The sequence below is a fragment of the Diorhabda carinulata genome, chromosome 9, assembly GCF_026250575.1.
Source record: "Diorhabda carinulata isolate Delta chromosome 9, icDioCari1.1, whole genome shotgun sequence".
In the NCBI taxonomy this organism is placed as follows: Eukaryota; Metazoa; Arthropoda; class Insecta; order Coleoptera; family Chrysomelidae; genus Diorhabda; species Diorhabda carinulata.
Window position 1 is genome coordinate 2,370,888 of NC_079468.1, and position 13,371 is coordinate 2,384,258.

At 30.4% G+C, this 13,371-nt stretch overlaps 1 protein-coding gene across 1 annotated transcript; it reads right to left on the reverse strand.

Moving 5' to 3' along the window:
• Positions 1 to 1,188: 1,188 nt before the first annotated feature.
• Positions 1,189 to 12,990, reverse strand: LOC130897969 (type I phosphatidylinositol 4,5-bisphosphate 4-phosphatase-B). Its single transcript, XM_057806966.1, has 4 exons — positions 12,722 to 12,990; positions 10,488 to 10,678; positions 10,219 to 10,428; positions 1,189 to 8,988 (listed from the first exon to the last, which is right to left on the reverse strand). The coding sequence occupies exons 1-4, from the start codon at positions 12,804 to 12,806 to the stop codon at positions 8,707 to 8,709; spliced, it is 768 nt and encodes a 255-aa protein (XP_057662949.1). The 5' UTR covers positions 12,807 to 12,990; the 3' UTR covers positions 1,189 to 8,706.
• Between the last annotated feature and the right edge of the window lie 381 nt (positions 12,991 to 13,371).

A 13,371-nucleotide genomic window follows, 5' to 3' on the forward strand; every position in this document is an offset into this window, starting at 1 on the left:
ACAAGTAAAAGACTCATAGTTACGATATGATTCCTAACCAGCCGTGGAAGATACTACAGTGGTTTGGTTCGAATGGAGACCACATGATGAAATCCAGCAGCTGTTCTTTCATGAAGCCGATATCTGGTTATCTCATTCGACTTACGGTCAGCTGCAGATTCAGTCGTCCCTGCGTAGCTAGCACCTTTTGGAGCAAACTGTTAACAGGCTTTACTTGGATCTACAAGTTGAAGGAAGTCTTGTGTGGACGATTGGAGGTCGATGCAACCTTAGGCACTGCGCCATCAAACTCTGTACTATCTCAGCAGACTTGGCCTTTCTTTTCGTCGCGGCGTTTGAGCGCTAGGTCTTGTCAAAAGCACCGACCAGAGCCTCGAAATCAGCAGAAACAATGATCATCCCTGTTTGCTCAGATTCACCGGAAGGAAGATCTTGGAATTTTACAGACATTGTTCGCGACATATGATTAGGGCTAAGGTATCATTCATCCCTACAGCTTCCTTTATGGGTCAATTCGTTGTTTTTGTTTAATTGTAACGAAATTCTACAATCAATTGGAAATTTGAAAACCAGTTTTCTGGTGTAACCATCTCTAGAATCATTGATGCTAGTGTGACCATTTGGATGATTTCCCTGGAAAATACTCACCACAATACGAAGCTTTATAAAAGGATGTCTTGTTCCTTCAGCATTAAAAAAATTGAGGTTTTTTATTGGGCAGAACGTGGTCAAAATTTGAACAAAGAACCTTTAGGGTAGAAAGTGATTTATGGTAATCTAGTTTCAAAAAATTATTACATAAAAATACAAAACCAAGGATTGAAAATAAGAATTTAATTCCAAATCATCAGTTTGACTCCAAGAGAGCCACTACACTAATGACCAGATTCATGAGTTTAGAACTGTAATATAAAAATCATTAGAAGGACGAAAATATGTTTCCTTGATGTATCAAAGGCATTTGATGAGGTGTGACATGAAGTATTACACTGCAAATTCAGTAAACTTCCTTTCAAACGCTTTTCAAAACTATTGAATCCCTATATGCATGCAACAATACCACAAGGCAGTGGTTTGAGGCACTTTATAAACACCAGTTATGGTGATCAGTCAGAACAGTGACTTACTGATCGATTGGTTAACTTCTATACCAACTAGGTACGTATTGGGTTCAAAAAAAATGTTACGTTAAATATAAAATTTTTATTATCACCCTTCAATACAGTCTATCATAAAAACATTAAATTCATTGATCAAAATATTATTCCAACAACTAAAACGTCCATTCAACCTAATCAATGATATTGTGAACATTTTTTTAAGCTAAATGGAGAAAAATTTTGAAATTGTAAATATATGTTTATATGAATAGCAAAAACAGTACATTGAAAAATTTCCATCGGTAGTGTCAACCCCATATAGCCTATCCGAGATCACAGTTGGTGTATAAATTATCATATATGGTCGTCCCAAGAATTTTCAGGTCTGTTGTAGGATTCGTTTGAGGATTTTTGGATAAGAAAGTATATTATTAATAATTATTTATAATAATAATCAACATTTATTATGATACAATAACACAAATCGCCAGTATTTTAAATTTTTTTATCTATGGGAAACGCCAAGTACTTGACATTATTGCCTTTAAAAATTTTTTTTACTATACATGAAGTAAGTTTTAGTTGCAGGAAAAATATTAAAATTTGTTTCCGAAACGCCAAAACTCAAAAATAAAATTTCAATTGAAATATAAAAAAATGGCCAATAAAAATAGTTGACAATATAAACAGGATGAATGATTTTATCACAAGAAAAATATTTTTGATAAATACCAATTCTATTTACGAGGTGTGATAAAAAATTCTCATACATTCAGTTTAAACCCGTTTTGGTAAATCACTAAGTTACATCATATTTGCAGTACCTGTCTAGCAATTTATAAAAAAATGTCAAAACAAGCTCGCTAAATATTTAAATCTTCCTATAGGTATGATTCTGGTATAAAAATAACCGATGAATTATCTTGCTGTAGAAAGGCCTGCCCATTATATCTATTGTCATTACTTTTTTTATTGTGAAGGGTTAGTACCAAGGGAAACTCCAAATTATGAAGTGGAATGAACCAACAACTTTCTTCTTCTTCATTGAAACACGTTTTGCTTTTAATTTGAGATTTTTTGATCGCTAGAAGTCTTTTTGTTTCATCCGCAAAACTCACCAGATTCATCACCAAGTGATTGATGGTTTCTCGAAAATAAAAACTTCTTTTCTGACATGCCATGAAATCCCATCCGTAAGAAACTTTCCAGAAATGTTTTCCGTCATGGATTCACAATTGAGACAAATGTTAGTTAGCTAAAGACAATACTTTGAGGAGATTAATTTCAATTTTATTTTACTTGATATAAAAATTTATTTATAACGTAGTGGAAAGGTTTTCCACAAAAAGTGATTTTAATAAAATTTGAAGTGGGTTGTAAGTATCATTGGACACATGTTATGAGAAAATTTCAATAAAATCCTAATACAGGATACATAATCATTACGATTTTTTTTTTAAATCAATATAATTCACTGTATTTTCGATAACACCTCGTATATATCATCATACACCATGTTTATATTATAAAAATAATCAAATTGATACGATTTTTGCTCTAAAATGTAATGATAATTCTCATGAAATCTTGAAACTCCTCTCCCAGCAGTTTTTAGATCAAACCTAACCTAACTTTTTTGAAAGAACATCAAGGCTAAAAATGTTGGGATTGTATGGGCATTTGTGAGGAATATCTAGATCAGAACATTGTCTATTGTATTCCCATAACCCAAGCTACCAATGTTGGTATAAGTTGTTTTACCAGTGCCCGATGATAAATGGAATATCTTTGCGTGGTGAAAAAGGCACCTTATATATCTATGGAAACACATACTCTTTAGCTCTTTCCTAGATAGACTATGTATAAACAGAAATAGTCCATAATAAGCAGTTCTCATTCTTTTGTCCATACTTTTCAAATTGATAAACTACATAAGAAACAGTAAGGTAGGTGCCGTGATTGCTTAATTCCTAGCAAAAGCTCGACCGTATCGAACATTCAAACGTGATCTAAGTGTATTATTCCATTGGTATGTAGCAATAGGGGAAATTAGAGTACACTGTTATACCACAGAAACAAAAATACAGTCCATGCAATGGACTGGGTTTTTTTTTGGTAAATAAGGTCACGTGGTGTTGAGATTTCAGTAGTTTTTATAGTAAAGTGACCTTTTTCTTGAAAAGTGAGCCTTCTGTCAAACAGCCATCGAATAATATATTCTTTTCAACAGTAGAACTACCCCTTGTTTTTTTGTATTGAAAAAAATTGTAAATAATAACTATCCTACACTTATATTGTAAAAAAACAAATAAGAAACTTCTTTGGGAAGTTTTTATTAAGAAGTTTTTAAAAAATATGTTTAGAACTATGGTTTGTCTATTGCAAATACAACAAACTTTCAAAATTTCTCTGGATTTAGTATCATATGTTATTGAATACTTGTCTAATGTTAACTCGACATTTGCCCCATGTAAAATAATCATTCCTTCACAGCATTACCAACAGTCGATAGGTAGGTATATTTTTGAAGACTTTGGTAATACTGGCATTAGTTTTTGACAGTTGGTAGTACAGTTACTTGTTCGGAATGGCGAATTGGCTTCAAGTTTGTTGGAGTAATTGTTGTAAAAAGATTTAAAAATCACATTTTATTCAATCATTCCATCATAGTGAAAAATAAAAAAGGTTTTTTTAGGTTATGATTTGTTTTGTCGTTCCCTCATTTTGAATAAAATTTGCGCTTTGAAACTTTTACAGAAAATTCAACTCCCAAAATTAATCAGAAGAGGATGTTATTTGGAAATAAACAGCTAAATTTGTGAGTATTTTGATTAGAATCGATGAGAATGTAATGTGAAACTGATTCTTGAGAGATTATAATATTCTGAGCTTTGTTTATTGTTTTAATTGAACTGTAATTACCACTACGATAAGAAAAAGTATTGCTGAAGAGTATTCTTTCAGTCTTGTTCAAACTGCAATATTAGTTTTACTCATAATTTGTAATTTAACATAACCTAGTCGAATTTTAAATATAATTAAGAAAATAAATAATACGATTTCATAAAAAATGAATATAATCATCATTCCCTAACATTTAAATCGTCAAAACTTATTTATTCTGGGGAGTACGATACTTTTCACTTCTAGTAAGATAAATAATACAATTTCATGAGAATTACCTATAAAAAAACTTACTTTTACTTTTTATAAGTTTGAATAGCTGTCTGGATGAATATAGTTTTTAAAATTTTCAAAAAAGAAATATATTTAACTTAAAAAATTCAATTTTTATCACATTAATGCATCTCAGAAGTTAATGTTTCACAAGATTGGAATAAATTAAACATTTGATCACTTTTTAATAATGAAAATCACATTTACAGTGACTCTAGTATACATGCAATTTTGTATATTCATACAAAATGTAGTACTTTCCATTCTTTTCTGCCCTTTTCGTCGATCTAGGTTGCAGAATTGACAATCTTCTACGGGTTCCTATTAAGTATCGAAACAAAAGAAAATGAAAAGAACAAAATTCTAAACTTTCACGATATTAAAGATTTCTGTTTAGTTCCATGGCACAAATCCTGGCTGGCTCCTTCTAGGTATACTACAACGACTTCAAGTGGGTGTAATGAGGTGATTTAAAAATTACCCCAATTTTTATGGGACTTCATGGAGGTTTTACAAAATAATGCTGTTGGTGAGACAATCGTATAGTGAATGTGAATCGAATCAAGTCGAATTTCAACAGGAATCTCAAAACGTTGACTATGTGATCCTTGTAGACCCAAAAAATATCCTTTTACATTAAACTTAATGAAGATTATGAATCAAAAGGATGCAGGATTCAAACACCAAGTGACAGCAATTTTAGTAGGACATTGATAAGGTTTTACGAAATAATGATGTTGGTGAGACAATCCTGCAGTGAATGTGAAGCAAATTAAGTTGAATTTCAACATGAATCTCTGCACGTTAACTAATTTCTCCTTGTAGACCGAAAAATATCCTTTTGCCTTCGTTTTATGATGAAGTGTTCAAATACCCAAGTCCTGCTACAGTTTGAGTACATTTAAATTACTGTATCTCGTAAATGAATGAGTTTATAACTTTAATAATACAATATCTGTCTGTCAGTCTCTCATTTTAATACCTTTAGTTAAATTATGAGAAAAATATATATATAAACAACTGTCCATCTTAAAATTTACTGGCCAACCGATGAGGATATTAAAGATGTGGACTAGAAAAATTATTAACATCATCAATTTATTAATAATATTCAGATAAAGAAAGTATGTGACTTTAAACTTCTAAAACACTGTGTATATTGCAGTTTTATCACATTGGTCATTATTTTTTTAATAATATATATACCAAAATGTCCTTATAGCACTTTTTCTGTTTCGCGCTGATTCAAAAGCACTAAATTTCCAGATAGCCATTCAATATAACTAAATAAATGTTTGAACTACTTTCAAGTAATAATCACATCAACAACATATTAATAAAAAAAACAAATAATTAATTATATCTTGTTTTCTATTAGATTCTTCACATACAACCTTTTCCGCTACTTTAATGTGATGCTTCAGATTAAATGGATGGTAAAACCCTTTAAAGATCTTTTTTCACTTTATTGCGAAACATAAAAACTGAAGAGGAACTAAAAATGGGGCAGTGGGCTTATATGACAAGATTGGTGAAGGTGTTTAAAAAAAACTTATAAGAAAAGAAATAACAGTGGATTGAACAAAACTGAGAAAAGTATATTTAACAATGAAATAGTAAATATTTGAAAGAAAAAATGATTAATAATTGTACCAAAATGAAAATTTCATCACTCCATAACTTATGATTTATTACAGCGAGGAAAAAACTGCAGATTTTAAAGAAAAACTTACAGGGGATAATAAGTAAACCTTTGGATATAACAAATGAAAAAAAAAACGATATAGTGAAAAATAAAAATGGTCAGATTAAACAGATAATGTAGGACCCAGTAGTTCATTTGTCACATTAGCAAATTTTAAAGGAGACCAAACCCCACATTGGATTACACTATTAAAGGATATTTGTACCTTGTAAATTGCTGGAATTACAAAATTTTTGAAGATTTATATCCAAAATAACAAAGGACCATAACATGAGATTAACGAGGAGGTGCAAGATAATGTTCACTTTTTAAAGGAACAAAAACCAATCAGACATTTTTTGAAGATTAACAAAATTTTTGTTTCGATACATCTAATCAATCAGATCCAATGGTTTTCATATAGATGACTCCAAAATGTCTTCAAAGCAAAGAACTAAGACACCAGGAAAATGGGGAAATTCAATGTACAATGCAAGTAGTTTTTCATTTGTCAGGTTGGGAGTAAAATGTGGAGGCCTGATCCCATATTGGGATTGGGTTCTGATATAACAAGTCACAGTTTAATTAAATTTCTGTTGATTTCAGTTCCTTTTTTTGTTGTCGGTGTGACCAATACAAAATATACCAAATAAATATGAAATTTTTCAAAAATATGCACATCAAACGATTACCAACAAAAATATTCACATAAATATTATAGTATATAATCGAGCTTATCCTAAGTCAATTTATTCAAGTGTACGGGAATATGTCAAATTGACAACTTACAGCAAGGGTAAAACTTATTGTAAGTTCTCAAATCATATACAGGGTATTTGTTTCAATTTACCTTAATTGCTACAATAATTTGATTTTTTTTAATTGTAAGTATAAAGATATTAAGCTTGGAAATTTTGTAATATACAGAGTGAACCAAATTGACACGTTTTTGGGAAAACAACAAACTATTGATTGAAAAGTGTTAGAATTTGGGAGAAAATTGTGAAAAAATATAATTTTTGCAATTAAAACGTGAAATTATGAAAAATATCAAGTTTTTTTAGATTATTTGTCACATCTAAACCATATTTGTTTTAAATAATCATCCCATTGACAAAAATTGATCCGGTATCCAGATTTTCCATCGAACGTATTAATTTGGAGACTCTGTATCACGTACAGATTGAGAACCAAGTATTTTTGTTGGAAAAATAAATGAATATTTGAGAAAATATTAAATGGGATGGGGGAAAAGAAGATGTTAAGCTTGGAAATTTTAAAATATACAGAGCGAACCATTTGACACGTTTTTGGAAAAACAACAAACTATTGATTGAAAAATGTTAGAATTTGGTATAAAATTGTATAAAATATAATTTTTGCAAATTAAAATGGGGAGTTATGGAAATATCAACTTTTTTTTAGATTCTTTGTCACATCTAAAGCATTTTTGTTATAAATAATCATCCTATTGACCAAAATTGATCTGGTATCCAGATTTTCCATCGAACGTATTAATTTGGAGACCCTGTATCACATACAGATTGAGAACCAAGTATTTTATGAGAATTTTTTGCACAATTAAATGAATACTTGAGAAATTTTTAAATATGATAAAGGAAAACAAATAAAATTACATTTATCTCGAAGGTAGAACCATAAGGTACATAACCTAAAATAAACCAGAGGAAAATTTTACTACTTTTCTAGTTAAAATGGAAATTTCACTAGTTTTGGAGGTAAACAAGAATTTTAGCACTAAAATAAAATTGGGAAGGTAAGTTTATTTCGAACCAGCAATATTTTGGATTCTATATCCTCATAACTGTATAAACAGCGCGCGTTCATCGAAATTTAGCAACTATAACTTGGTTTGCGTCTTACAATTTTTCTATCCTATTATATATTATCTAACATCACGGTTTTTTTACAAAACGCCATTTTTTCTTATAAATCACCTTCAATTTTTAAGACATGTTCAAGGAATGTTTCATATAATCATCGGTGAATAGTTACAAGTAATTTAAATATTTGGGATATATATATAAGTTATAATTTTTGGTAAAATATACGGTGAAAGATAAAAAAATTCTGCTTTTGTAAGCTTATGTACTAAAAACTATATAATACACCTCAATTTAATAAGAATATCTGGATTCTTTTATATTATACATATATTACACTTTGGCTTTAAATTACTACCAACACACTAAACGGAATCCAGATATTTATATATATATATAAATAAATGAAACTGTGAAGTTTTTATCTGCCTTACAAGAAAAAAAATTGAGATTTCATAATTCCGGACAATCCTCATTGTTTATCAATTACTTTTGTCGATACCTGGTCCTTAGATTGCAGGATCATGTCCTGTTTAAAGGACCAAATAATGTAATACTTTGTTCGTTATTAATATATCACCAACTGTTCCAAAAATTTCAACTTAACCACCCCTCACCAACATTAAAAAGCATTTGGAAGATGGAGGAAATTAAGACAAACCAACAAAAAACAATATTCTAAAAAATTTAGTGAATTTCTTTAATTTCTCATATTTTTTGATATGTTTATGTTTCTAAGGTCTCCTCTGTTTCCAAAATTGGTGTTTTTAATAATTTTTGAAACAGAAGAGACCTAAAATCAAAAATATTTAGAAACATAAAAATCTAGTACAGATATCGATTCAATGTGATTTTTTCTGTAAGGCAGATAAATAAATAAGTATGTTACTTAACAAATAATTCACATAGGTCCTTCTATGATACTAACTTTCATAGAAAGATAATAAACGGCGCGTATAAGTAAAATTAATGTTGTAAAGAATAAACAGACATATGCCACATAGATTCCGCTATGGGTTATCGCCATATAAGCAGTACCCACCGTTACTCCTATGGATATGATCAATAATATAACGAAGAGACCGAGGAAGATATTAGATCTTCCTCTTGCATAATCCGGTCCAACCGAAGATATCTTCCGACAATGGGGACAGCGAGCCAAGGCATTGTTCAAAGTGTTGAACTAAGTTATAGAAAATAATTAGTAAAAAAATAATGTAATGTCTAATATCAGTTATTTCTAATAGTCCGGTCGAATTAGATCAAAACGAATTAAAAAACAAGTTCAATTGGTAAAGTTCTCCTCCAACTTCAGTTGCTACCATACAAACTGGGGTTGGAGGTGGTCAATAATACATTAAAACCTCTTCAAATTTTACTCATACTGAACACAATTTATTGCGACTGCAAAAAGGGAAGCATTGCTAAATGTGGTTGCAAAAAAGTCGGACTGTTTTGTTTTCTGGCACGTACACCGGTCATACTCTAATATTGAATCACCGACAGAGGAGGATCCGTTTGATTTCGAATGTTCGAATCATACCTAGAATAAAGAGAGTTCTGAACAAGAATTAATTAAACAACATCCATTGAAAGGTGGAGTACTGAAACTATCATAAGTACATTTGAATATTAGATTGTCATACTAGCGATTCGCGAATATCCAGCTACAACAAGGGCATATAATTGTGAGTGTTAGTGTAAATCCAACCAAATCAATTCAAAATATATCAAATAATAACTGATGCACCATGGTATGTAGCAAATCAAACACTAAGTACTGAACTCAAGAAGCTATTCTATGTCAAAGTATGAAACACCCCTTGAAAAAGACGTTCATCCCTTTTTAGAACCCCTAAACATAAGAAGACTGGAAAGGAAATCGCCAGATGACCTAAGACACGGTTGAAATGAATTTTTCCCTTACAATGTCATGTATTTTAAACTACCTAACACACACAAACACACGTGGGCGTCCCTCTAAGCATCCAACACCGGGTAAATGTCCACGGATGGACATTCCACCGCCAGTCTTTTCGACATGTCCTCATCCTTATTCGCGTCGCAGTTTCTTCCTTGAGTTCTATGGGAGATTCTAGATCTTTTTGTTAAAAGAGAGATACACTCTTGGCTTCTACTAATTAACTGCGCTACATAACGTCCTTATATACCTAACACGAAAGAATTCTCTAGATTTAGAACGAAAGGAAAAGAAACAAATAGATTTTCTTGGAAATTATTCGAAAGAATCAATATAAATAAACCGCCTGCTATAGAAAAATTGTTTACACATCAAACGAATCGGCCTTCAGCAAATTTTGAAATTCCATTTTAGTTGGACAGGGCCGGCGTACGGACCCATTTCGCGAACTTGTTCGTAACAATAATAATTAATAAAAAGATTTTTACTTACCAAAAAAGTATCATGACAATGGCCACAAGTAACCCTACACATGCCTGGCATGGTAGGAACCGGTGGCGTAACAGGACTTGGAGCTAAATTAATAATCCTTTTACAATTCGGTCTTGGACAAGCGATCCTTTGAGATGAACTTTTGCATATAAGTAGACAATTGCAAGGACAACGGACGTATTTTTTACCAGGAGGCGCATTTCTTATAGGCTTAAAGAAAGAAACGAGCTAACTCACCAAACTTTTGAACAATTTTTTATTCAACTTACTGTTGCTTCATTACATTGGGAACATTTAACAACGTGTTGATCTCTTTTACCGGAAATATCTATCATAGCTTGGCAAACTCGACATGTAACCATCGGGACACCACCACCACCTTCAGATGGCTGATAAAAGGGAGGCGGTAGTTCGTCAGGTCCAATAGGTGAAACTGTAGTTTGTACAGTTTGGTATATATCTGAAAGTTAATTATATCCATATTTACTACTAAATATCGAAAAACGGATAGTAGTGAATGGTGAATCTGCAAAAGCCTAATATGAAACTACCAATCAAAAGTATCTGCCCATCTCATAATGTGTACACTGTATCGATCGACACGTTCGAATTTCGTCCTTTGCCAGTGCATGTGGACGTGTGAACCGTTAATCATCTCATAGTTTAGTAAATAATATTAATAATTTTAAAATTAAAACAATGAGTGATGAAGAACGGTATAGTCCAGATCTGATCCCCAGTGACTACAGGCTATTTGCTGATATCAAAAAAATGCTTGCCGGTAAGAAATTCAGCTCAAATGAAGAAGGAATTGTTGAAACTAAAGCCTATTTTGAGGCAAAAGTCAAATCCTTCGACAAGGCACGGCATCGAGAAGTTAGAGAAGTGTCGGAATGATTGTATTGCTCTTGGAGGACATTACATTGATGAATAAAATCGATTTTTGGCAAAAAAATATGTTGTTCAGTTTGTTCATTCAACTTTTTCTTTATTTCACAGTGCTATTTCCAAACCTTCAAAGGACACTTTATGTATTATTGATCTAATTAATTTATTTAGATAGTGTGAAAATAAGAATTCTTCTATCAATGACAAATAAATAGAATTTAAGGTAAAGTTTTCATTTGCGATTAGTTAATAGATTCCTTTACAAATATCAATGACACCTAAATTTCAGGATTTCATCTTCATTATATAATAGTAAAGAAAATTCTTTTTCTTTTTTGGGTCTTTGGGTTCAGAATCATAAAATTATGTAGCCTGTTATAATATCATTATATGTCTCCTCTATTGACATTTTTTCACAAAAGTTAGTGGTAGAAATCCATAGATAACTTCAAGAACAGTCAGAAACATATATAAATTATGATGACACTTTGATGACTAAGAGTATGTTGAATCATCAATGAATTATGAGATTTCAATACATGATTATAGACTTTTTTATAAAAACACACAAAAAATATATTTATTATTGAACAAAAAAACAAATATTACAATTCAAAGGCCAAATAAAAAGTTAATTTCAAATATAAATGATTTTATTAAAATCTATCTGATGACTATCATCTTTTGCCTAAGGGTGAAGTTTCTAGGGATGTAACTACATACATCTATTAACTATTAATTTATTTTTATACCAGGAACAAGTGTGTTAATAATTTAAAGCTAATAATAACTACATTGAGAAACATAATTTATCAAAACTTGTGTCCTCATTATAAAGTAAAAACAATTTAATCTCGACATAATTACTACGAAATTTATCAATCTGTAACGAAAATTTAACAAAATTATAATGCAATATTTTGTTTATAATGAAATTATTTTGTTTTCCTATCGAAACCACACAATTCTTCTTTATTTAATATCAAATGTTGAATTAATAAGATAATAAAGTTTAATGAATGACACAAACATTTATGTATATAGCAAACAAGTTATATCTATAGTTGTATGAAGTATTTTATTAAACTTTATACATTTACGAGAATCTATTCTATCCTAACATACATGATTTGTTTGGTTTAATCAACAATATTCAAATTTATTGTAACTAAAAGAGAAAATTTATTGATTGAAACTAGTTTGCTAATCAGTTTCTCAAAAGTGAAAACTTTAGATGTTGAAGGCTTTTTCTATTTAAAAAAATATGTTTGTATTAAAAAAAAATGTTAAATTTGGACAAATTTATAAAATTAAATGTACATATGTTTCATTTATTAATTCTATTTGATGACCTTGTCATTGAAATTATGTATAGAAAACCATCCAGTTCAATTTAGAAAACGAATAATTAGTGTTGATTTTGATTTCTTTTATACCGTGTTCATATCTAGCGAGTTAATCAAAACTAACTTATCAATTTATATAATAAACAAAATATATTTACTTCCTACGCTTATGAGAACAAAGACAGTATTAAAATTTGTATAATTCAATTAGGAACATTCAGTATTACTCATGAATTATTATCAGTTTGCATATAAATGTTCCAACTTACCCGATGAATCCTCATTGTAGGTGGTGATAGTAGTATTTCCATCATTAAGAAGGGGTTGTTTTTCTCCATCATTATTGTCTCCCATTTTATTCAACCAACAAATACCTTTCAAATGGTATTTAAATCCTCTTGTTTTATTATATGAATACTAGGAAGAGTTAAGAAATGTTAATCACCCAACTTAAAACAAAAATTTGTTATGGATGTGTTCTTCAATGTTTTCCTCTTTCATCGGGAGTGTAGCTTTGTCATTAAGTGTCAAATAGATCAACTGACATGTGTCAACTAGAATACGAGTATATCTGTACAGTGATGCCAGATCTTACGATTTATCGTAACATCTCACGTTTTCATAATCGATTCCACGATATTTGTCCTTATTCTCACGATTTTTTGATTTTTGAAAATAGACATTTTATATCTATAATATTCTAACACAACTACACAACCGAAATATGTATGTCATCTACATTTGATGGTGTAAACTATTGATGATCATCGGAAATTGAGCTTTACCGCATTTTAGCGCTGATGCCGAAAAAGTGTTTTTACAAGTAAAACTTAACAAAACCCGGCTGATATATCGTTTTAAAACCACAAAGTTAGAAGGGCTCTTTTAAAACATAAAGCTTAGATTCAAATAATTGCTA

What these genes read in the sequence shown, in the direction of transcription:
- LOC130897969 (XM_057806966.1), bottom strand. Translation starts at nt 12,806, where the DNA reads ATGGGAGACAATAATGATGGAGAAAAACAACCCCTTCTTAATGATGGA. An exon ending in CTACAATGAGGATTCATCGG is followed by an intron (nt 10,679 to 12,721) that starts GTAAGTTGGAAC and finishes ATTAACTTTCAG; the next exon opens with ATATATACCAAACTGTACAA. An exon ending in CCCAATGTAATGAAGCAACA is followed by an intron (nt 10,429 to 10,487) that starts GTAAGTTGAATA and finishes TCTTTCTTTAAG; the next exon opens with CCTATAAGAAATGCGCCTCC.